This window comes from Schistosoma haematobium, chromosome ZW (genome assembly GCF_000699445.3).
Source record: "Schistosoma haematobium chromosome ZW, whole genome shotgun sequence".
Taxonomy (NCBI): Eukaryota; Metazoa; Platyhelminthes; class Trematoda; order Strigeidida; family Schistosomatidae; genus Schistosoma; species Schistosoma haematobium.
In genome coordinates this window covers 81,818,841-81,846,501 of record NC_067195.1, presented here as the reverse complement: position 1 = coordinate 81,846,501, position 27,661 = coordinate 81,818,841, and the positions used below count along the sequence as shown (strand labels likewise).

At 31.9% G+C, this 27,661-nt stretch overlaps 2 protein-coding genes across 2 annotated transcripts in view; one reads left to right on the top strand and one right to left on the bottom strand.

Moving 5' to 3' along the window:
• MS3_00004531 (uncharacterized protein) overlaps positions 1-27,661 on the bottom strand; it is a 358,189-nt gene that overhangs the window by 324,789 nt on the left and 5,739 nt on the right. The window lies entirely within an intron of this gene.
• MS3_00004532 (uncharacterized protein) lies at positions 14,628-20,091 on the top strand. The gene is made up of 2 exons (XM_051212463.1): positions 14,628-19,134; positions 19,169-20,091. Exon 2 carries the CDS (start codon positions 19,293-19,295, stop codon positions 19,641-19,643), a length of 351 nt encoding a protein of 116 aa, XP_051072648.1. The 5' UTR covers positions 14,628-19,134; positions 19,169-19,292; the 3' UTR covers positions 19,644-20,091.

The window sequence follows — 27,661 nt, the reverse complement described above, 5'->3', positions numbered from 1 at the left end:
GTATCCGGTCAATGGATGTTGAGTATCTTACGTAGACAGCTATTTATAAATACCTGTAGCATCTTGATGATGGTTGTTGCATTTCTTCAAGTTTCAGCTCCATACAGTAGAACTGCCTTGATGTTGGTATTGAAAATTCTCACTTTGATATTAGTTGTTATTATTAAAAACGCTAACCAGAAAAAATAATCTATAGTATAATATAATAAAATAATTATGTATAAAGGCAAAGTAGATTGCATTACTTATAGGATGTCAAAAGTTTATTCAAATGTCTATATTACTACTATAAAATGTTTTCACTGGAAAGCTTATTATTACAATTCCACTTCTATTACATAAACACGTATTGATCCCCTCCCTCCTAAAAAGAACGCACACACACACACACATCATATATGCCAAATGTATTAGAGAGAAATAATCAATCTGTTGAGATAATAATTTAATAAAACATTGAATGTCAGTTTTTTTTTCTCCTTTCTTGTTACCTCGCTAAATTTTTCTTTGACCCGAATCCCATTAAAAAAAACGAAACAAAGATTTTACCACAAATCAATAGTAATAATAATGATAATAATAATAGTAGCTAACAGTGGAATTTAAAAAAAAGTGCATTTCATCCATTTATGGACATGGAAAGGTTGAACAAACAAACAATTATGAAACATTTCACTTTTAATAAAAATTTGACATTTATTATTAAATTATTCAAGTTTAAAACCACACTATTGATTATTGATTGATCAATTAAGGATTTATTGATTTAATGAGGATATCAAACTGATGAGTAGGGTATGTTAACATTGATAGATGTCATAAATATAGAAAATTTTAGTTTAACGAAACTATTATAAGATATGATAGATTAACAAAATAAAGCAATATCTGTAGTGGTTGTGCTTCGTTGACCAATCACCCTCGTAACCGTTATCATATAATCCTCAACGGCGTTTGAAATCAGAAAGCAAAGAGAAGCAGATAACTCAGATCACAAAACCGTGAGACGAATAAGTGAATCAGCGAACCGAGAGTGTAGAGTGTGTAGAGTGTAAATGTAAATATATATATATATATATATATATATATATATATATATATATATATATATATATATATATATATAGAGAGAGAGAGAGAGAGAGAGAGAGAGAGAGAAATGAATGGATCATCGAATCAATTAAGCAGTTAATAATAAAGCTAGCAGAATGAATATATACGTAGGTGGTAAGCAATGTTCAAGCATACATATTTCATAAAAGCACAACAATAATAAAGGTACAATAAGTTGTTATAGTATGGATGACTTTGTCTGCTAAATAAGTTAACAAAAGGGCTTAACTGAGTTAAATGAGAACAAATCCAATTGCACATGAATTGCTACATATCCAGATAAGAATGAAACTGATAGTGATAAGATTTTGAAGAAAACTATTGAAATTTGACTTATCATGATATATGAAAATAATTAATGTTTGATCTTATAAGAAATTCATTAGTAGAATAATTATAACATCTTCAGATATACACAAACGTATTTTCAGGATGGGGATTTGTGGAGATTGTAGTAATTTTAATAATTGGGTTCATGAGTAGATCTCAGCTAAACAAACACCTAGAACTTGGAAGCACTGGATGACCGTTCTAGTAGGAGATTAAATGTCCTGGCTTCTAGTTCTATGTCCTGGATCGTGGATGCGCAATGTTTAGGAGTCCTATACTAAAACAAATTTACCATCCAGTGTTTCTAGGTTTTCAACAATGGTCTGACTTGAATCGACTCATGAATTCAACTTTTAAAATACTACACACTTCACAAATTCCCATTCTGATAAATAATCATGTGCTCACTAATGACCAGATTCAAGATAGATTTCATGGAGTTCTAGTGAGAAGATATAACTAATGTAGTTCAATCTGTGTCGGATATAGACAGTTATCCATTTCAGACAATAGATGAAGTGTTGTACAAGATTATGAATAAATATCTTTACAATTTACTAAGACTTTAAGAATTTCTAAGTGAAGTAATGCGAACCTTTTACTAGTACAGTTAGTATGTGAAATCATAATATCATTTGAATCAGATTAATCTAAATAGAAAATCGAGTTGTTGTTTTTTTGTTTAACAGTTGCTTCCTATAAGCTACCACCATAACCTTTTTATTAATGTGATCCATACAGAATATAAATGAAAAAAAAACGAACCTTGATGAAATTTCATGGTCTTGATAACGGAAGTCAGAATTAATTACATATATATACATACATTACGTAGTTCCATTCCTTTTTTTTCTTATTTCTTACCGGTCTAGTGATTTTAACTCATTCAGTTTTGTCATTATTTTCATTGTCTCCTTACGTAACCATATGAATTATTAATAATCTCTGTCTGTTTTTATTTTTTTATTTTTTAAATTTTTTTTTAAAAATACGAATTTAGTATTTTTCCATCATATTGACTTAGAAATAAATAATCATACTGATCCTTGATTTTTGACTTTCCATGGATCCGTTATGCTTTTTTTCGGGGGGGGGGTTCCATTTCATGAATACTTTTCATTATCAACTTTGAAAGTTAAAATATACTACTTATATATTTATTTATATTATACATTCAATCTATATAGGGATTTTTCTTTTTGTTTTTTTTTATTTTTGGCAATTCAAGAAAGAGAAAAAGAATCAATGAAAAAGTAAACTGATAACTTTATCTAGTTGCTTACTTTACTAACTAATTCACTTTAAAAGGTAATATTACTCTTACCTATTTACTTATTAACTAATTAATCAATTGACCAAGTAATTAATTATAATTAACCAAGTAATATATATATATATATAGGTAGATAGATAGATATGTGGATAGATGGGTAGGTAGTTTTTCAATATGTTCTATATGGTAAATATATCAAGTTGTTAATTACGATTTATGTCATTGTAAAAAGAAGGAATTTTTCATTTACATTTCAAAACTATGACAAGTAATTGGGTTGAATTGTTCATACAAACATGTCAATTTTTATCAGCACATATATCAAGTTGTTACTACTATATTCCCTTCTGTCGTTTTTTTTTCACTTTTAAACAATTAATTTTCATTTGAAGACGGTTAAAATGGTACTATAGATGTTTTCTTTTTAGTTGAACTGAAAATAGTAACATTAAAAATATTAATATGATAAAAGTATGTAAGGAAATTCTTAGATTTTACAATTATTTAACTAATAGGTCCTGGGTTCGAAGTTCGCGGGTGAATGCGCACTGCTGAGGAGTCCCATACTAGGACGAAACGGCCGTCCAGTGCTTTCAGGTTTTCCATGGTGGTCTAGCCTCAACCGACTAATGATTTCAACTATTGAAATTAACTAAATATTAAACAATGACCATGATTATGTATATTCATTATTTAATACAGCTTTATCTCTTACTGAAAGTTTGAAATCTGTTCATTAGTCTAAATGATTCAAAGATGCTTGTAGTATTCTGAGAAGTTATATGGCTAAATGTAGTCTAGTTGAAAATCATAGATACAGATGTCTTGCTATCTAGTACTGTTCAAAAAAGCGTACAAGGAACCTTGAAGACACTGAAATTTAAATTCAAGTTACAAAACTGCGACATTAGCACTGAACAACTTGATATAACTTGTGACTAGTGCTTATTATCAAGGAACTTAAATCCAGGATTTTCTAATAACCATCCTAAAATTTGGATATTTTGATAAAATGAGAAAAAAAGAGTAAATATTAAAGTTTGTTTATTGAACAATTGGCTTAGTTTATAGACTACACAAAAATAAAAAATTGTTCTCAGTGTTAATATTTAGCAGTGGGTAATATTAAATTCACTGTGTCCAATGTGAGCGATTTTTAGTTTCTTCCTCTGTTAAGAACATTTGATACGGGCTAGATAAATAACTAATCTATGGTCAGTTTTATAGTTTTTTAACAACTAAACTATAGTATTAGTTAGTCAGTCGTCAGTAACATTGAACCTGGCATATATGTGCATTGATTCAAGTCACCTTATTAGATCAGCACAATGAAAACCTTAATATTAAAGCAGATGTTAAAGAAGCAGTTGTAAACATATCAGTGGTAGTAGAAAAGATTAGGTATAGACAAAATATGATTTAAGAATTGATAAAGTCCAAGAGTAAAAGAAGCACATGTTATGACTTTATGTCCGGCTAGTTATCACATGATTTATCCGCCGATCAAAATACGACTTATACAATCTTAGCACTGTGTCAAACCAACGACGTTCGACCCGTATGAGCAGCCTAGCGTCCTTATTGGTCCTATGTCCGCCTAGCTCGTCCACTTGAGTCCAGAACACTAACAACAGCTCCCACTATGCGAACCGAATAATTTATTTCAGACATACTGAGTTTATATTATCAACCAAACAGATCGCAACGTACCATAAAATAGGAAATAACATTCATACACAATAAAGCCAAAAGTGGCTGTGAACGTGAGAGGCCGTAGTCAATAAACTGAACATAGCTTAAGAACAGTAAAAAGTACAATAATGATAAATAGGTCTGAATAAAGCTTATAACAAGGGGAATATAGATATACATAATCTAGTTACTGAATATTTATACCGTGAGAATATATAAATAATATTAGTCCATTAATAAGTCTCAGACGTTACTCGTAATGTATTCTTCACTAGGATATAACAGCCCAAGATGACTTAGAAAGTGAAAATCAGAGGGAAGAGATTATAGTGAACGTAATTGCACCATTTTCACAGATTCTGAGTCATAAAATCCGAATGTCTTATCGATTGGTTATGAATATCAGAAGCGTAAAAGTACGACTCCATCTAACAGACAAAGACTTTATAGGATGATATCAAATCCTCCAACTAACTATTACTTCGTTTAATTGATATTCATCAATTAAAAGTGATAAGTTATCAAAAAGTTAACTAAAAGTGTGAAAATTCAGTTTTGTTTTGTACGACAAATAACTACTTATATGATCTTCCAGATTTTGTGAGTATGGAATTATCTGAAAAATGTATATCAGCTGAACATGGAATATATTCCTATGAAAACTGCTACACTTTCAGACTAGTCTTGCAAGTAAATTACATTCCATCTAATTAGAAGACAACATGTCTTTCAACCACTAATTGATAGCAAGCCTTGAACAATAAAGTTAAGAAAAAATGAATCGTCTTGTAGCATTTCGTCTGACTTATTAAACTAACCCGTTAACCAAACTCCTCCTGCAGCCCTTCTACGGTTACGGATTATCTCAAGACCGAATAAAGAAGGAGGGTTGGACATAGGGTTAGAAATCCCATCCCTTAATAAAGAACCTTTATAATAACGCCAACCAGAATAATAATTCAAACTACATAAGTGCTGTCCTTTTAGCTGAAAGGTCTCCATCTATATGACACCTCATGGTGAAAGCATGGGTTCTTTGGAAGTCACGAGGCCGATACTCCTTCTGACAACCAGAGCAACAATGAAAATAGGTAAACATTATCTCTGCGTAATTTATGAAATCGTGAGGACCATCCAGATGGCAGTGAAGATGAAACGAAATAACGTGGCGGTGCCCGGAACAAGTGAAACCCATCGAACTCACGCATGACAGCATAGATTAGATCCATGAATTCGCAATCATCGAAGCATCTTTCAAAATAAAGAAGGAGGGAATCACAATGAATGTTATCCAGTGTTATGAACCCACCAATTATAGCAGTGACGACGATAAAGACCAGTTTTACGAGAGGCTGAAATTGATCATAGCGAAGTGCTCAGGAAAGGACCTTACCGTCCTTCAGGGAGTTCTAAACGCTAAAGTCAGAATGGAAAACGCTGGGAATGAGGATATCATGGTACGATATGAACTGAACAGGAGAAGGGAACGAGAATGGTGACAAATTTGCAAACTTATATGTATTCTACAAAATGAATATAGGCGGCACAACATTTCCCCATAAACGCATGCGCAAAGCTACATGGGTCTCACCGGATCACACTACACAGAACCGAATTAATCATATTTGAACAGCAAAGTATGCGGGAAGGGTATTTTGAGGAACTCTTAAATAGACTAGCTTTAATGAATCCACCACCGGATACCGAAGCAGCACATACAGACCTTCATATAGATGTCACTCCACCAAAGATCGAAACTTTCAACATGGTTATCAGATAAATCAAGAGTGGGAATGCATCAGGATCAGATAACATATCAGCTGAAGCACTAAAGTCAGACACAGAAGTAACTGCCAAGATGCTCCACGTTCTATTCATGGAGGTTGGGGGAGAAAAGCACGTATAGGCAGACTGAAAAGAAGGATACCTCATTAAGATACCAAAGAAAGGAAATCTCAGCAAATGTGAGACTACAGATATATTTCATTACTATCAGTACCAGGCAAAGTTTTCAACAGAGTGTTGCTGATCCGAATGAAAGATTCGGTAGACACTCAACTTCGAGGTCAACAGGCTAGATTTCATAAGGATTGGTCGTGCACAGACCAAATCGTGACATTACGGATCATTGATGCTCAATCACTTGAATTGAACTCGTCACTATACGTCAACTTCCTTGACTATGAGAAAGTGTCTAACAACGTGGATAGAAAAATCTTATAGAACCTTCTTCAACACTATAGTGTACCTGAGAAGATCGTCAACATCATGCGGAATTCATGCGACGGGCTACAGTGCAAAATCGTTCATGGAGGACAGCTGACAAACGCATTGTAAGTGAGAACTGGAGTCAGACAAGAATGCTTACTCTTTCCCAACTTTTGTTTTTCCTTCTGTTGGTTTACTGGATTACGAAGACCTCTACATATGACGAGGAGCACGGAATACAATGGACAAGTTGGATGCAACTAGATGATTTGGACTTCACAGATGATCTAGCTCTTCCATCCCATACACACCAACAAATGCAGATGAAGACAATTAGTGTAGCAGAAACCTCTACAGCAAAAGGGCCTCAACATGCAAGGGAAAATGCAAGATCTTTATATACAACACGGAGAAAAATAACTCAACCACACTTGATGGAGAAGCTCTGGAAGATGAGGGATTTTACCCGTATCTGGTTAGGAGCATCATCGATGAACATGGAAGATCTGATGAAGACGTAAAGGCGAGGATTGGCAAAGCAAATGCGACACTGGAACTCAAAACAACTGTCAACTAATATCAAAGTCAGAATCTTCAATATTAATGTCAAAACAGTTCTATACGGAGATGAAACTTTAAGAACTACAACAACTATCATCAGAAAAGTATAGGCATTTATGAACGATTGTCCACACGGGATACTTCAGATTCATTGGCAAAATACCATCTACAACAATCTACTGTGGGAGAGAACAAACCAACTTCCAGCTGAAGGGGAAATTAGGAAGAGGCATAAGAGGTGGATGGAGCATGTATCATACAAATCATTAAACTGCATCACGAATCATACCCTAACTTGAAATCCTGTAGGGGAAAGGAAAAGAGCAGGACTAGGAAACAAATCGCGTCGAGAATTGGGAGCAGACATCAAGAGAGCAAGTAGAAACTGGAAAGGATTATTCAGGACAGAATTGGTTGGAGAACTTTGGTCGGCTACCTATATTCTACGAGATATAACAGTCGTAAGCATAAGTGTTAACCACGACCAATAACTTAGTGGTTTCCCTTAAAATAATATTGCTGAATTTACTTTACCAGCCTACTAATTAATCTACTTTTTGTGCGAATAGTATTTCTTACATCCTCCGTATTTTTATTTGATTACCATTCCTATTAAGTTTTTAAAAATTCTGTCTCTTTATCATCATGACTAATCAATGACACAATTTCAAAACTTTTTATTCTATTTTGTACTTTCAACATCCTTTATATTTAGTTCTTCTAACTTTCTAATAATAATATACAGAGTTATGTTTCTATGAAACACTTGAGCGATTCAATACAGTTCACTCGTCCATAAAATTCACATGTGAGAAGGAAAATGTGTGGTAGAATAGTCTTTCTGGATGTTCTATTTACAAGGAGAAAAATCGGATCAATAAGAAGAAACATAAACAAGAAAACTACTTGGATGGACCAATATACAAACTTGCTCAGTTTTCTTCCTCTGCAATACAAAATGAAAATTATTAAGACATTGCATCACAGAATGAAGACCATATGCTCTCTAGATTCAGTCGAAGATGTAACATAGGAATTATACACGACCGTGAAAGAAAATGTATATCATGAGATATTTATCAATAAAAACATAGCCAATAAAAGAGAGCATAGAGATTGCCTAACTGTGAATAAAATAGCCTCTGTATATACGCTTACAATTCAGATGTGATGCACCAAGCGAAATGCTAAGACTGAAGGTAAGTAAATCAATCCAAAAAACTTTTAATGCAGATAAACTACAAATAAATAATTAATCATATTTCACAAGAGGTTTTGTAGATATTATAGTAATTTTAACAGTTGAGATCATGAGTCAATTAAAACTAGACCATCACGGAAAACCTGGAAGCACTGGACGGGCGTTTCGTCCCATCGTGGGACTCCTCAACAGTGTGCATCCACGACCCCACCTCTCGAGATTCGAACCTAAAACCTATCAGTCATAAATACGCACTGCTGCGGAGTCCCACAATAGGACGAAACATCCGTCCAGTGCTTCCAGGTTTTCAGTGGTGGTCTAATTTCAATGGACTCATGCTCTCAATTAATCATAGTTTATAGGTTGAAATCCACGATCCCGCACCCCACGGGATTCGAACCCAGGACCTACTGGTTTCACGCGTGAGCACTTAACCACTAGACAACTGAGCCGGCATCCAACGGTGTTAATGTCTAACATCAACCAAATCTCCACAAAACCCCTACGGATAATAATCATCTGCTCACTAGTGACTGACTTCAGGAGATACTCCTGGAGTTCTAGTGAGAAGCCGTTACCAGTGGAGTTCAACCAGGTCTGTTGTGAGATATCAACTTACTGAAGAGAATGATGTACGGTGGAGCAACTTCGTGGATTGGTTGAAGTTAGATATTAACACCGTTAGATGCCGGCTGGCTCAGTGGTCTAGTTGGTTAAGCGCTTAATGCGAGACTGAAGGTTCTGGGTTCGAATCTCGAGGTGTGCGGGATCGTGGATGCTCACTGCTGAGGAGTCCCATACTAGAACGAAACAGCTGTCCAGTTCTTCCAGGTTTTCAATGGTGGTCTAGTTTCAATGGACTCATGATCTCAACTAATCATAGTTTAGTTGAATATGAATAAAATCAATGCTATTTTTTAGATTCCCTCAAATTGTATTATCATTATTATTATTATCATTTATCACTGATCAAATTAATCTATTTTCCTTCTTCATTATTAATTTTGACCAATTAAAATAAAATTATTTGTCATTTGAAGCATAAAACTCAATGGGTATTTTTTGTTTATTTGTTTGTTTGGAAAAATGGTTTTATTGACTCAATCATAAGCATGTTTATTGTAAATTAGTTAAATTTAATCAATTTAATGAATTAAACCCCCAAATAAATAAATAAATAAAAATTTAAAAAAAATTTTTTTTTTCGAAATGCCAAAAATTACTGTTTTGAAACTTTTATTTTCTCTTCTTAAACAGTAAAGAAAAGAAACATCCAAATGTACAGTAATGTAGTTAAATCATGCTCTTTATTTAATACAAGTTTTTTTAAAGATTTCTATAGATAAGGGAATGATGAATAACATAGAAACTAGATTTCTAAGATGATGACTGTTCTTTTTTTGTGAAATAAGCCAAGAAAGGCAATATTTGAGAGAAAATATGTTTTTTTTATGATGTATCTTGTGAAGGTCCGTGAATTTTGTCGTTGTTTAGATCGGATGATGTTGTCGAAAGGGCTCTCCACTTTAGTGGCCCAAGATCTGACTCCAATTAGATCGTAATGAATGTTTGTTATTGCTTATCCTCGTATATAATCATCGACTTAAATCACGTTAGTCAATAACGAAATTAAATAAGTCAAATAAGGAGAATGGAATTTTGAATACATATATTTTGTATATAAAGTGAATGGAATAGAAAGAAGAGAAACGAAGCAGAGTGGAGATGGCTGGTAAACCAACTCCCATTTAACCAAGCGTTAATCAATATTTATAGTTACACAAAAGTAAGTTACAGACATGTGATGAGTAATGGGATAAGAGATGTACACACACCTACGCGCTCATATAAAAACAGTGAAGATTGATAAGTGAATAAATAACAAGGTGAGAATGTGACTCAAGTAGAATGAAAAGAATGGGTTGTTCGAAAGCTAGAATAAGGTATATGGGCTTAACATAATAACCGACACTACAATCTCATTGCTTTCTCTTCACTTGTATACATTTGTTTTTGGAGATGGAAGTTTTACAAACTCGAAAATGAACATGTTTTTCTTTTCTATAATTGACAATTAAATAATGTCAGGAGGGGTTTTGTGGATATTATAGTCATTTCAATGGTTGAGATCATGAATCAGTTGAGGCTAGACCATCATGGGTTCGAATCTCGGGGGGAGCGGGATCATGGATGCGAACTGCTGAGGAGTCCCACACTAGGATGAAACGGTCGTTCAGTGCTTTTAAGTTTTCCATGGTGGTCTAGCTTCAATTGACTCATGATCTCAATCATTGAAATTAGATAATGATTAAAAATTACAATGATTAAAATTAATCAACGACGTATAAAAATAGCATTGAAAATGAAATATTATTTTCACTGAAACTGGTTCTAATAAACGCAGCCAGATATACAGTGGGATGACAGAAAAGTGAACTTTTATTTGTTCTACTGAATACATATTCTTAAGATCCTAATCCTTTGTGGAAAAAATGAATTTCTTAGTTCATTGTTACATCACATATTTGACATGGGGTATAATGTGGTTGAAGTGAATGTATTCGAAGTAGTGGACAATTAATCAAACTCTTTCTTTGAATAAAATTTGTAGAAGCTACTTTAGTAAGAAGACTTTGACTTGGTCTTCTGTACTTAAAAGAAATCAGTATTCAACTTTCAACTACATTGGTAATAGATGTGAAATAGACATTTTGACCTCTCTTTTGTTTTAAAAAAATCAGTTGTAATTACAATCTAATGTGTTTAATTAAAATTTTTGTGTCATTCTTTATAAGCATTGAAATTAATTGAAATTTGTTAGGGTTATCACTGAAAAAATTATAAAAACCGTATTGAATCTGTTTTCTTAAGTTTTACTACATCCCAGATAACATATTAGTTAAAAGTATAAGGTTGTGGAGATCGTTGAGTTTTAATTAAGATCATGAACCGACCGATGTTAGACCTCCATTGAAGACCTAGAAGTGATGGACGGCCGTTTCGTTAAACATCACCACCATTAGATCCAGACTCAGTGGTCTAGATATTAACCGTTCATGTGAGATCGAATGTCATGGGTTCCAGTCCCGTATTCGGAGTCATGGATGTGCACTGCTCATGAATCCCATACTAGAACGAAACGGCCGTCCAGTGCTTCCAGGTTTTCCATAGTGGTCTAGCTTCAATTGATTCATGATCTCAACTGTTGAAATTACTATAATATCCACAAAACCCCTTCTGATGACAATGTTCTATTAACTATTAGGTGAATATTTTTCATAATGTGATATCATTCAAATAAAGCCTTGATCATTTTTATGATAGAAATGAGATTTCATACTAGATTACGTCTAAAAGTATGCTAATGAAATGAACAATATCAACATAAATCCAATGTATCCATTATGTTTAGAGCAAAATGTTACAAATTTATGAACATTCTGAAAATCGATGAAAAGGTACATATTCAAATTTCATCCATAGAAAGAAAATTATCGGCTAATTGTTTTAAAAATCTTTGTTATATTTATATTCATCGATACTTAGAGAACTTTGGTCGACCTGCTTGAATATCTGGGCTACCTGTTCTTAGATATTTCAAAAAGTTATCTGTTTTCATGTTTATTTTAACACATCATTATATCTATTAATCGCATAATCTATTCAAGTGCGTTTATGAAAAGTACAATCAGAGACATCGTGATGCATGGCAATGTACATTAAAATAAATGAACATTATTTAGACGTTGATTACTGAACTGCTAACAACTAACTGGAAATCACTCAATATTTATCGTCATTATCGATAATGAAACAAGGAAAGGAAACTTGTTAAAATAATTTGCACTGAGAATTCTATATTTTACCAAAAATATAATATTGAATAAAGCCATTAATAACAATAATAATAAGCACATAATAGTGATTATGGTCATTAATGTTATTATTAAGGAATTAATTAACTAATAATCACTGTTTACATTCATGCAAATAGTTTTTATCAGACACTTTAACTCTGAAACAATACGAATGATTACATAATGAATATCATTGTAAACAAAAATGAAAAAAGTCACTCGAACAATACTATTAATAGTAGTATCATTAGTAATGACACTAAGTCAGAAATAATGGCGTTGGTGAGTCTGTGTACACACACACACAGACACAATCTGTGAAGGAGAACACGGGTGAGGACAAGCGGATTATATTTAGCACAAAATTACGGAGTTACTTGGTACAATAGAAAAATCATACTATAATACTTAATTTGCAAAATGTTCAATAATTGTCTTGAACTTCGTTGTTCTTGCATTTCCATACTAATTGCTTTCTATTCCCGCTCTTCCTCTCTTGATCGTCCCCATCTTCCGCTGCCAGACATTACATTGCTGACTCGTGTCATATACTACTTATATCAATATAAATAGCATGCACCACAGTATCATTAGTAATGACACTAAGTCAGAAACAATAGCATTGGTGAGTTTTTGTACACACACATACACACACAGAGAGACACAATCTGTGAGCCAGTACTGATAATGTTTTTCTCCTTTCTTTAGTAATATCCATTTTAATATTATCCTTTTTTCAAAAAAGAATGTCCTCTAGATAATTTACTCTTATAAATTAATAAGTATACTTATTATATATCATCCCTAATCAATATAGTTGCTTTTTATCCTCAATTAAATGAAGAAAAATGGTGCTGTGTTAAAATATAGAGTAACGTTACTATTATATTTATATATACATATTAGTTGAAAGGAAAGTTTAAATGCACATACAACCATACATACATACATATATGCAGTAATCACCTATTCATTAAAATGAGTTGATGTAAATTAACAAACTTTGCCAAAAGGATTAAAAGGAAGCAAATGAATACATAAACAGACAACTAGGTTTAAAAAACCTCTTTTTTGTTACATAAAGAATCGTGGTAATCACTTTCTTTTCTTTTTACGATTTTTACAAATTATCGTTTTAATTCACTGTTGATCAATATAATTACTTGTTTTAACTGATATCAGTCAATGTAAGAAGACAAAAGCTTTTGAAAAGATAAATATCCTTCCATATTTAGTATTCTATATGCCACTGATTGAAATCACGAGTTAATTGAAGCTAGACCACTATGGAAAACTTGGAAGAACTGGACAGCTGTTTTGTTCTAGTATGGGACTCCTCAGGAGTGCGTATCCATCATCCCGCACCCCGCGAGATCCGAACTTAGGATCTATCAGTCTCGCGCCAGGCGCTTAACCAACTAGACCACCGAACCAGCCGACATTCAACGGTGTTAATGTCTAACTTCAACCAATCCACGAAGTTGCCCCACCGTACACCATTGCCTTCAGTGAGTTACTATCTCACAACAGACCTGGTTGAACTCCACTGGTAGAACTCCAGGAGTATCTCTTGAAGTCAGTCACTAGTTAGCAAATGATTATTATCCGTAAGGGTTTTGTGGAGATTTTAGAAATTTCACTGATTGAAATCATGAATCAATTGTATTACAGATATAAGTTTTATATATACAATTATATACATATAAGTTATGATTAAGGGGAATATAAATTTTCTCTCTTAGTAATTTCAACAAACAGTGGTTATACATTGTTGTATGATATTTGATGTGATACATTTATTTATTTTGTTTTATTCTCAATTTTGAGAAATTGATATTGATTTGAATGGAGTACCTGGTTGAGTGAAACACACACATACATACATACAATTTCCTGTTGTTTGTTGTAACTAATTTAAAATAAATAGAAGATAATAAAACAAACAGGAACAACTTTAATTCTTATTGCTATGAATTATAATACTATTATTACTATTATTATTACTATCATTATTATTATTATTATTATTATATCTCATCCACCGTGGATACGATGATTTACAAGTAACAATGAGAGTATTCAACATATTAGTAGACCAACTTTATGATTTCACTTCAAATCAATTATGCCGCTTTGAATTTGTTATCCGCAAAATCATGTCTATTGATTATTAAATAAAGCATTCAAGGTGTATGAATAAAAAATTTGTGTGCAATGAAATGAGAGAAAATTTCTAAATATCAGGAAATTATATTGAATAAATTCATTAACTACAATGATTTAAAGAAAAATATTCTGTAATTTTAATGGTAATATGATATGTGCTACTTATGTCTATTGACATAAGTAGTATGTAACATTAATCAGAAGAGGAAAATCTGACAGTAGAAGGCTAATTAGATCATGTTGAAGAGAATGGAAGAGAAAAATAGAAAAGAATTAAACATAATGTGATGGATAAACGATAGAAATGTGTAAATAAAGTATTCAGTGTATGGCTTTTATATTTTAGCAACAGGTTCTGTAATTTTGTTGGTTGTCCCTATCTGTGTTTCTAGTTTGTTGGAACTGTTAGGGATGCAGAGGAATATACCAATAATTATCATGTTAAGTCTAACGGTGACCTTGGACTTTAAATATACACTCCCTATTGGTCGATATTTGTTTCACTTCTTAAATATTGTGTAAATGTTGTTTTCTATTTTATGGTACGATGTGGTTTGTTTGTTTGGTATATAAATAGAGTATATCTGATATATAATGATTCATATCTCAAAGGCTGTGACTTGTGTTCTGGACTCAACTAGCTGGGCTAGACAGGAAAACAGGGCCAATCGGGACTCTAAGTCGTTCATTACGTGTTTACGTGTCACTGAATCGGTCGATAAATACGCTGCGCATCTAACCTGCAGTCCACACGTTACAACAGGAACAATAACTAAATTGTCATAACTTTACTTCTGATTAAATCAATATGAAAAGTATAGCTAAGAACATCATAATAAATTAATCGTAAATTTTACTAGTTCATTTATAATTGGTGGATAAAACAAGAATTTTTTAATTCAGACTATGGGTTGTTGTTAGTAATATACATTAAAACCTACTCCAATAGTTTGTAACCAATGTACAAAGATTTTAGTAGAGTTTCATTCTTCGATCTTGGTGGTTTATTCTTGAAACTTTCATTGTTCTTCATGATAATATTATCACAAACTTCAGATAGAAATAAGCTATTCAAATATCTTCACATACAATCGATAGCTCGTTCCGTTTACCTAGGTCTCTATTGGTCGTTATTGTTGATCATTATCCTGTCTAAATATCTAATTTGATTGTCATCTTTTTGGGGTTAGTTTTTGTCTTAACATTTGCACATGGTTTTTCGAATCGATTGATAAACTGAATGAAGCGGTGGTTGATACGAGTGCTAGGCTTCCAAAAATTCACTGCTCCTTTTTATACTGTCAAATATTTCAACTCATTCGCAACCAAATATCTATCCACAATTATCGACGTCAATTAATATAAACAAACATAAATTGTAAAGTTTGATAGCTAGCTGATGTTCAAGGAGATGAATCTGAACAAGGAGGCCAATTTTTCAGATAGTATATCTTTAGAAATTGAAAGTTTCATGATTAGGCCATCTAACTCAGAGAATAAGACCCCACTGAAAGAGTCCATCTGAGTTATAAATTTTCTCTCTCTCATATTCATTATCATGTTTACCATAGTTTACAAAATGCTATTTCTAAAGTTTATATAGTAGATCTATTGTCCCAACATCAGGAAGCAACAATCAAGCGAATTCATTAATAAATAAATTCTAAAATTAATTGTCTAGAAATAACCTCTAGCAAGGATTAATATCACTTGAAGGAACTATAAAAGCTGAAGAGAATCAGACAGATATTTTACTTTAGATTGATATCATGAATGGATCAATGTTTGACGACCATTGAAAATCTGGATCCACCGTGCGGCCGTCTTGTCCTACTATTAGACTCTTCAACAGTGCACATCCATGATCCCACACATGGGACTCAAACCCACATGACCTTCAATGTCGTCCACAAACTCTTAACCTCTAGGCCACTGAGCTAGCAGACATACAATGGCGTTAATGTCTAACTTCAACCATTCCACAATATTACTCCACCGTCTATTATTGCCTTCAATGAGTAACTGCCTCACAACAGACATTTTTTAAATTATTGGACTAATCAACGATACATAATAACAATATTGGATGTAATCAAACCAACTACATAATTTAAAATGTTATATAGTACAATAAACATTTGTTATCATTATCAGTGATATATATCTCATTCTTGAATTCATTGACTTCTTTGAACTAATTTCAAATAAGTATACACAATCATTACTTTTAAACAAATAATTCACTTAGATTTGTTTAGTGTTAAAAGCAATTTTTCTTTCATACAGATTAAATCAGTAACCATGATTTTACCGGAACAATGAGATGAATTTAGGCATTTCGTTGATTCACTTCATTTGATTAAAATGTAAGAATATTGGTATATATATATACTGAATATCAGAAATGTATGGTTAAAGTAAATACGAAATGATTATAATAAAGGAAATGGGATATTCTACAATCTCAAAAAGAAAGCTTGTCTTCTTAAAACTTGCTTTCAAAGGTAATAAATTAGCTGGAAGGACTGATTTTAAACTAAAGGAGATACTGTTTAAAAAAACATCCCAAGACCAAGTTGGTGTTCTTATACCAAACCAAATATGAACAAATATCAGTCTTATATTAACTATAATTATATTCACCAGTTTATGTGTACATGTCAAAGCACATACATTGAAAGAACAGAAAGGAGAGCTTGTGTTTGCATCTCCTAACATATTTCACAAAAGTTGAAACTATACCGATAGACTTTTAACAGTGCAATTGCTCATCATTTTGCTCAATAGCGGGTATATTGTTGAAGTTAAGAGATCTTTCCAAACAATTAATAAACAAAAGAATCCTAAACTGTTACACTTTATAGAAATTATTACAATAAGTTGATTTAAACTAAGTTCATGTATCCCAAAAAATCTCATTTTACCCTGATGATCTTATTTCTGTGAGATTATTACCTAGAACTATGTTTTTTATTTTTTCATAAAATTTAATCAATATTCTAGAAACTTAATCCTTACTTTTGAGGTTGACTGAACTAGTCTATATTACATAATCTATCTTCTGTTTCCATACTCTTCTAGAATATTCCAATATTTAACCGATATATAAGTGAACATTTGAACAATTCGAATTCTTCCATACTACAGTCTCTTAAGATTATTCTGTCTCCACATTTTAACTCAGTTTATTCTAAATAGTTCTGATATAAAATATGTCAATTTATAGTCTTTTCAATGAATAATCCTTTGGTTCTACGTTGTAAGCAACTAAAGAGAATTCATAAAATAAATGAATTCATGTTATTTTGCTATAATATTTATTCTTTATCAGAAGGGGTCTTGTGTAGATTTAAGAAATTTCAATAGTTGAAATCATGAGTCAATTAAAACTAGACCACCATGGAAAATCTGGAAGCACTGGACGGCTGTTTCGTCCTAGTACAGGACTCCTCAGCAGTGCGCATCCACGATCCCGCACCCCGCGAGATTCCTTCTTGGTTAAGTTTGGCTTAAATTAATTTGGGAGTATTCAACAACAACAACAAAAAAGAACTACTCAAATGATTCTCTGTTGACAAGTAAACTACAAATAAATGCTCTAGAGTAACACAAAAAGAAAATTATGAGGAGCATGTAAACGAAACCTTTTTCTTTTTCACAAATGGAAAATTGATTTCATGGTTTGAGCAGTTCTTTATATTTTTTTTAGAAAAAAAAGGAACTGAGTAGAACCCAAATATGAAATAAGAAATCATAATGATGGCCGGAGGTAAAGTATTACATAATGAGTTCTTTAAACTGAAATCAATAAAAACAAAGTAAGTTATTCCTTTTTAGATATAGAAATTAAATTTTAAATCTTTCTGTGGTAATACCTTCAAGAAAGTGAAATAAATTGAAAACTTTTAATTTATTGATTATTCTAAATGATTTCAATAAGTTAATATTCATATCTATTTAGATGGTGGAGAAGATTTGTAGCTCAGGTGGATGATTTTGATAGAGTTTTATTCTTTGAGCTGGATGGTTTGGTTGTGGAGCTTTCATCGTTCTTCTGAACGACATTATCAGTACAAACTTCAGAAAGATGATGTTGTTCAGAAGAACGATGAAAGCTCCACGACAAAACCATGAAGCTCAGAGAACAAAACTCCATCAAAATATGAGCAACTGAAGATACCCTATAAAATCAATAAATATACATTATTCTACTTTATTTATATGGAAACAACTACAAGTTAACTGCAATATAAGTGTAATGTAAATCAATAAAAGAATAATGTTGTGATATTAATTTGAAAATAGAAATATTCTATCCTATCAGGTGTATATGTCAACATAGTTTATAGATTTGAATTTATTAAGTAAACAATTAACCATAGAATTGTAGTTAATATTGGTTATCTGATTGATTTCAATCCAATAAACATAAATAAGAAGGGGTTTTGTGGAGATTGTAGTAATTTAAACAGTTGAGATCATTAGCTGATTGAAGCTAGACCACCATGGAAAACCTGGAAGCACTGGAAAGCCGTTTTTTCATAGTATGGGACTCCTCAGCTGTGCGCACTCACGACCTCGCCGCTTACGAGATTCGAACCCAGGACTTATCAGTCTCAAATAATACTACAAGATGAAGATTTTTGAAGGTATTTTGTTTTCTGAATTAAATAGTTTATTCAAAAAGTTTTTATTGTTTTGTAGGCAACATTATCAGCATTTAATATAAGTATGTGAGATAATAAGTACAAATATATATGTGATTAGATTGCTCGAATTGATAGAGATTTGAATCCCATCTAGATGATTTTGATGAAGTTTTGGTCTCTGAGCTAGATGATTTATCCATGGAGCTTTGATCGATCCAATCTATCAACTAATCAGAAAACTCATGGACAAATATGTGACCGAGAATCAAATTAATGGAAAATACAATCAAAATAAAGAAGTAGATAATGACAGGTTAAAAAATAATAATAACCAATCAAAATCAAGGTCTACGGGACAAATTGTAAGCCATATGTGTAGGAATTCGAACACTTCACTTCTACCTGAAGTTTGTGCTAATGATATTATTCAGAAGAACAATGAATGTTCTACAACCAAACCATCCAGCTCACAAATCAAAACCCCACCAAGTTTGTTCGAAATGTATTGCGCAAATATATTACATAATTCTGATAACCTTCATCTTCTCATCACAATATCCAAATTTATCAAAGGGACTGATTGTTTTAAATAATGTTTTTAAAATGTATCATTTCTTGTTACCTTTTTAAGTTTCTTGGAATTTATCATAATTTTTCAGTAATATTAAAAAGATTATATATATTTCTGTATAATTGAATTATTGAGTCAGATTCAATTCCCTAAAATTGTTCACAATGATTAGAACATTCTATTAAAATACTTCGTCTAGACGAGCGAATTTTACTGTTCACATTTCAGTTTTACGTGTTACTAATCTATGGATAATTTGACAACTTAAAGCATAAATTCTCTAATTGATTCCCTTAGCTCCCTACCCTACTTTATAAACTGAAATAGGATAAAAAAACAAATAATTTAAAAATATGTGAACTTCCTAAAATATAACTGAAAATTATTCAATAAGATACGTTGTAACTACTTTGTGACAGTATAAATCTATATATATTACCGGTATACATGTAAAGTGTACTTGTCTCAAGTGCAAGCCTAGCGTGTTAAGACCCAGGAATTTTCTAGATTTACCCTCCCCTCCCCACCCCACCTCACCCCCCAAAAGATAACACATTCATATTACAGGAATGTATGCTTTGAAGAACGATTTTCAAACAAGAAATGCCAATTAGCTTTATATTAAAAGACTTAATCAACCTCACTATGTCTGGTATATCATAGATTTTTCAATTTTACAGCAATAATCTGTATTTTTATAAGGATATTTTAATATTCAAAATATAATTTACTGATGTCCAACATTATTAATGGTTAATTCGAAATGTTTTATGTAATGAGTACAAATAAAGTCATGATAATTCATTTGTCGTTTGATTGCTATATGAGCTAATACTAATGGGAACTCATGTATGAAGTCCGTTTATATCACGGATTGATTGCAGTCAGAGAATTTCTGAAAACCTTTGTTACCAGTTTAATTTTAGTTTATCATCTATCTACAGTAAGTTCTGACTAGTTGTTTCAAATAAGTTTGGATTTATAAAGTAAAAAAAAATATATCACCATTAAAATAAGTATAGAAATGATTAGAATAATAAATTTAAAAATAGTTTTTATGATCGTATTATGAATGATATTCAAGAATTCTAATGTTACAATACTATAATCTCCACAAATTCCCATACTGATAACAATCATGTTCTCACTAGTGACTAGTTTCAAGATGGATTTCCTGAAGTTCTAGTTAGAAGCCGTGACCAGCGGAGTCCAATCCGTATTGGATGGAAACAGTTATCCACCTCAGATAATAGATGAAGGGTTGCGTAAAATCATGGATAGATCAAAGTGAGGCATTAACACCGCTGTATGCCGGCCCAGTGGTCTAGAGGTTAGGCGTTCGTGCGAGGCCGAAGGTCCTGAGTCCGAGTCCCGTGTGCGGGATTGTGGATGTGTACTGCACAGCAGTCTCATACCAGGACAAAATGACCGTTCAGTGCTTCTCCAAAGTTTTTAATGGTAGTCTATCTTAGACAGATTTATGAATTTAACTGTTACAATTCTATATTTAACAAATATTTTGTAAAAATAAATGTCCCACATATGATCGATTTAATAGATGTTCTCAACAAAGAAACTATTTGTCTGCCTATTCCAAATTCAATGTCTGACATCGCAAATAAACAGCATCAGTTCTCTTAAGATTACATGTGCACCTTGCTAACGAGTGTCGAGTAGCACGAAACCTAGTTCCTAGGTCGACTACCTCCTACCACCATCTTAGCCGTTTAGTTTGACTAAAATGATTAACGTAATTGTGTTCTAGTAAATCTTAAATCGAATAAAATAACTTATTGAAATGATAAAGAAGATTTATAACTAAAACAGATAATATTTTGCCAGTGTTATGTTTATTAATCAGGATCAAGTTAACTATGAAATTTTTATTATCATTCTGAACAATATTATCAGTCTAAGTAAAATTAAATCTTCAGCTTCGGGTTGTGTAAATTGTTAAATTTCATTAAAATTATGAATCGATCAATTTTGAATCACTTTTGAAACTCTGGAATAAATGGACGACCGTTTCATTTTGAACTCCCCAGTAGTGCGCATCCATGATCTTGCACTCGAGATTTGAACTCAGAATCTTCAATCTCATGCGAACGTCTAACTTCCAGATCATTAAACCAATATCCAACAGTTTTAATATCTAATTTCAATAGTCTTTATAGTTTTCAATGGTGATCTAATAGTGATCGATTCCTGATTTCAATAATAATATTAATAAAAGATTTAATTTCGTTAAATTTGTAGTGTCGGTTATTATGTTAAGCCCATATACCTTATTCTAGCTTTCGAACAACCCATTCTTTTCATTCTACTTGAGTCACATTCTCACCTTGTTATTTATTCACTTATCAATCTTCACTGTTTTTATATGAGCGCGTAGGTGTGTGTACATCTCTTATCCCATTACTCATCACATGTCTGTAACTTACTTTTGTGTAACTATAAATATTGATTAACGCTTGGTTAAATGGGAGTTGGTTTACCAGCCATCTCCACTCTGCTTCGTTTCTCTTCTTTCTATTCCATTCACTTTATATACAAAATATATGTATTCAAAATTCCATTCTCCTTATTTGACTTATTTAATTTCGTTATTGACTAACGTGATTTAAGTCGATGATTATATACGAGGATAAGCAATAACAAACATTCATTACGATCTAATTGGAGTCAGATCTTGGGCCACTAAAGTGGAGAGTCCTTTCGACAACATCGTTCAACCTAAATGACGACAAAGTAGAGGACCCCCCTAAAAACTCGACATTGATAATCTTATTCAAAGTCTTTTTGAATTCAATAATCTAATTCATTGAACATAATACCAATACAAACATCAGATTATTTCATCAATATTCATTAATTTTGCATGCCGATATTCTAAATCTAAACAGACATATTTCTTCGGTATACCATAAAATATTTCTTGTTAATAAAAAATTTTAAAAAAACACAATAAATTTCTTTCTTTTTTTCTTCAAAGACTCACTTCTACTTTTTTCCATTTACTCATAAAAAGGAAATATTTGCAACAACAACAACAAAAATAAACAACAACAAAATCACAACAAACAATCAAAGTAAGATTGTGCATTTTTATATTTATCATTAAATCAATACCTGACCATGTTACTATGTAGTAAGTGTATAATAAATGAGTTAATTTGATACATTTTAAATATGACGTTAGATACTAAAAATGGATTTGAATTGAAAAAAGGAATGAAATCAATGCGAATAAGAGTTATTGGTTAAATGTATTATTACTGATAGTGATATACACGTCAATAACAATAATAATAATCACAATTGATTGATCACTGTGTGGTGATCAATGAAATGTGTGTCAAGTCCTTATTTAGTGCAGATCAAATGCTATCGACCATGTTGCAGTGTGGCCATTAGTCTAGGTGACTCGACACTGCGTGTACTATTTTGAGATTAGATGGTAGTTGAAGGTAGTCAACAGGGAACCCTGGACCCGAGTTTCGTGCTACTTGTCATTCGTCAGTAAGATGTACCCGTAATCTTGAGGGATAGCATTCGATCTGCACTGAATGAGGACTTGACACATATGACATTGATCACCACCCAGTAATCAATCAATTGTGATTACATCTCATTCCCACAGGAGGTCAGTCACCGCCCGGATAGCTCAGTGGTGACGTCTCTGACTATGAAGCTGGGTGACACGGGATCGAATCCGTCGGGGAGCACCGGTTCCTTCAAGATTACAGGTACACCTTGCTGACGAATGCCAAGTAGCACGAAACCCGGGTCCAGGGTTTCCTGTCGACTACCTCCAACCACCATCTAACAATAATAATAATAAGTATTCACCTGTTAGTAGATAAATTAATAACACAGAATAAATAGCTAAAAATAATTATACTGTTTTCAATGTTTAATGTTAACACTTTCTCTAGTAATTTTGGATGGATGTTTCATGAGAAAAAGAGTAAGTCTATATGTCAGGAACAAACCTGGAAGGTGTATCATCCAATTAGAAAAGAGTATTTGGTTATGAAACAATTTTTTAATTAAAAAAAGTACAGTAATATTATAGTGGGCAAATAGTTTCCATATGATAAATAGACAAATAAAGGTTATGGTTAGGGATTAGAAATCCGGTTAGTGTAAGAAATTTAGCTTAGAAGTCAGGGTTAGATTTGTTATTACTTAAAAATTTGGAATGGGAGTGTCAGGTTTAAGATGTGAGGGTTAGTAGTATTGAAGTAAGAATATGTGTTGTTAAAGTTAGAGAACATGTTTTAATCACAAAAATATCACCAATTATACCCTGAAACATATCATTCACACTTAGGTACAGTCGATATACATTTCTGTAATTGAGCTTGCGTACTATAACAAATTCCCTACATGGATGCACAAAATTCAGTTATAACCGGTTTAAGCACTTTAGAAACAAATTAAATATGAGTTGCATCTATTTTTTATTAAGGTAGATGCCATCTTACACAGAGTTTTCGATTTTTCGCGAAATTTCACAGGCACTACCTTAAATTTCATTAGTTACCCAAAAGTCGTCGCTATAATGTAGGTTTAGCATTAGAAAGTAATATAATATATTTCGTTGTAATCTCTAACTTTAACAATAATTATGTTTTTCATCTAGTATATTTGATTGTGCTTTACTGATAGATTTAGGAAAGACAGTAGAAGATAAATCAAGTTGTTTGAAATTAACCCCCTGATGAGAATTACACTATGACATCTAGTACTCACCAGGTAAATGCATGAAAAGAATGGTCGAAAATACTGAAAATAATAGATGAATCGATAAGTGAATGCCTTATGAAGAATGTAAGCTAGGTCAACTGCTAATTAAATTAAAAATGAAAACGTGGTACATTTAAAGTTTAAACTGATTTCTAATATTCAATAAGCATTATGTATTGTTATTACTTAATGAAACGATTTTTGAGTAAATTTTCAGGTATTCGATTTATCCGTAAGCTTGATAGATACAGATTAGTTATAAGAACTCGAAACTATGAGTAATTGTCTTGGTGATAATAAAAATATGTCAGATTGTAAATCAAAAACGAATTATCACAATTTTCAATAACCGAGATTCAATTCTTAATTATCTTTATTCCTACTAGTATCAAGTGCTCAGATAAGTTATTAACTTGATGGTCATACAAGATTATTAACCAGCTAACCTAAAATTGTTTATTTCAATGAAAGATTAGTAGAAAAAATCAGTTTGTCTTGATAGAGTTTTGTTCTCTGAGCTGGGTGATTTGGTCGTAGAGGTCAACAAGAACCAATCATCATCGAGGTCGATAGAGTAAACTGTGAGCCATATGTGGAAAAATTCGGACACTTCACTTCTACCTGAAGTTTGTGCTGATTATTTAGTTCAGAAGAATGATCAAAAGTTCACAACCAAAATATCCAGCTCAAAGAACAAAAATTCATCAAAACCATCCACCTGAGCTACAAATCTTCTCCACCATCTCAACAGTTAGCCTTTCTTGGGACTAAATTAATTAAGACTTTGTAATTGAAGACAATTAGATTGTTTTCCATGACTTATCGGAAATGATAAGATTAATAGATATAAATTAAGCGGATACACAAAACTCCAACCGCTTATACTATCATGCAAATCAAATTTAAGCATATAAGTTAAATTAATTGATCAATGAGCAGGGATCAGAATAATTTTCGCCTATTTATTTCATGTTGACGGAATTGTATCGATCAGGTTTCAGTGTGATCACTAGTTTAAGTGACTTCACAACACCTGTGCTATATTTTGATGTTAAATAGTTGTAGGCAATTGATAAGATATCCTAGACCTCGACTTCATACAGGTTGAAACTCACTATGTGGATGGAGATAGAGAATACTCAAAAACGTACTTTATTTCTAACTATCTGATAAGTCTAATCATTATGTTCCACTGTATCCTATAAAGTCTACATTTTCATGCAAAGATGTTTAAGCTCTAGGTAAAGCACTGTATTAAACAGACATAAGTTTTCTAAAAAGTGAATGGCAAGTACCACTTTTGATATTCATTTACTAAAAGGTTTTGTGAAGAGATTTATACATTTTCAGTAATTGTTTAATCGATATTAGTATGCTGTTATGAAAATATTTCACTACGTCATAAAATCTGATTAAAGTTTAATATTCGTACAATTTTATTCTGGCTTATAAAGTTTACAGTTTATTGAATCGATCGTGTGTATACATTTGTAAGTACATATTGTTGAATTGATTTCTGAACTACAAATAGACGACCAATACTTTTTGAGTTTCAATGATTTTTTTTCCCAATTAATATCGGTTCATGACGCAAACTAATAAAGGGATTTGTATTGTGAACTTAAAGAAGATAACTTTTTAACTGTATAACATTCAGAATAAGGTTGAGTCATCTTGAAGACTTCAACTTTGTAAACACTTTTAATCTACTAAATAGTGTAGTTTACTAATCAACAATATAATTGAACATAATCCTAATTTTTGTAACAGAATAATAATATCACTAAGGTTCACTTCTAAATTAGTAATAATACACGAGATTAGCTTTAGATAAAGTGTTTTGTAGATATATGGTCATTTCTAATAACATTTCTACTGTATTCACGTCTATTTGTAGTTGATAAAAGTGTTGATATGGAGTTCCGATGAAAAAAGTTGAAACTGACAGTTTGACATAAATTATTGGCAAATGCTTATAAATAATAATAAGTATCGAATCCGTTAAATAAGTTACTAACTATCTGAATTCATCAATCTAATGAATCACTCATCAATGTTTGAAATATTCCAAGTTTCAGAATAAATATAAACTGAGGAATGGTAATATATTCAGCTAACAATTCTTAACTGGAAGAAACGTACTTGATTCTTCTTACTACTAAACATTATCCAATATATAATCAACTTCAGTGATCGGTTCAAGTCGTTCTAGACATCGATCTAAATGTCCTCGGTTCGATCCCTCATTTAATTATGGACGAAAACTGCTGAAGTGTCCCATACTGGGACGAAACAGTAGTTCAATCTTTCTTAGTCCTCGATAATACTTTATCTGAGAATGGTTTGTAACAAGTACAGTCTACAGTTTAGATTCATTAGTAGTAAACTAAAAATTATTGAGTCACATCAAATATTTTTTCTTTTTAAATATTAAAACAAAACGAACGAAGAGGAACAGGAATTATATGCGCATATTCATGTTTGAAATACGTGTGAAACAGCATTATTTTTAGTGGAATAGAGAAAAAAAATCCGTAAAAGATAACTATAGGAAATCATTTAGTAATGAAAAATGAACAGCTGACTAATTTTTCTCTTTAAAATTATGTAGATAAATAATAAAACAGAAGTAATGAATATCATAGTAGTAATTATAATAATTAGTATTGTATAGAATACAGATAATATTCATTTGGGGAAGAAATACTACCTAATTACAAAACTTGCTTATTTAAATAACTGTGCAATAATCCCATAAATGATTGTAAGTGAATTGATAAGCAAACTTTCCTTTTAGTTTTATATTATTGAATAACTTTATTTAAAGGATTCTTAAAAGCCAGGAAGTATTGTACAACTTTCTCATCTTTGAAAACACTTTCTCAACAGTGTACATCCACGATTCCATCAGTGATAGAATTCAGAATAGTCAGACCTAGCGGATAGTACTTCACCTTCAGACCACTGAGTTAGTATCCAATGATTCACATTGATAACTTCAGTTAATTCGTTGTCTCATATGACTTACATTGTCATTGGTTATGTTTGCCTCATATGAATGCCAATGTTCATGGATTCTCTATAGTATTTCACGAATTAACTTAGTTTGTTACAGGTAAGGGTATAACCATATTTTTTGCTTTTTTTAATTGATTAAATGTATACAGATAGTGTTTGTAAACCTATATAAAATATTCAGTTGTAAAAATGTAATAAAAACTCGATTGTTTAATTCATTAACCAAGTACAAATCTATGTATTCCTTTATCAGTCATTATTTCTTTTGTTTTT

Bases quoted from the DNA above. Each gene is read 5' to 3' on its own strand.
- MS3_00004532 (XM_051212463.1), top strand. From the start codon at position 19,293: ATGGACAAATATGTGACCGAGAATCAAATTAATGGAAAATACAATCAA.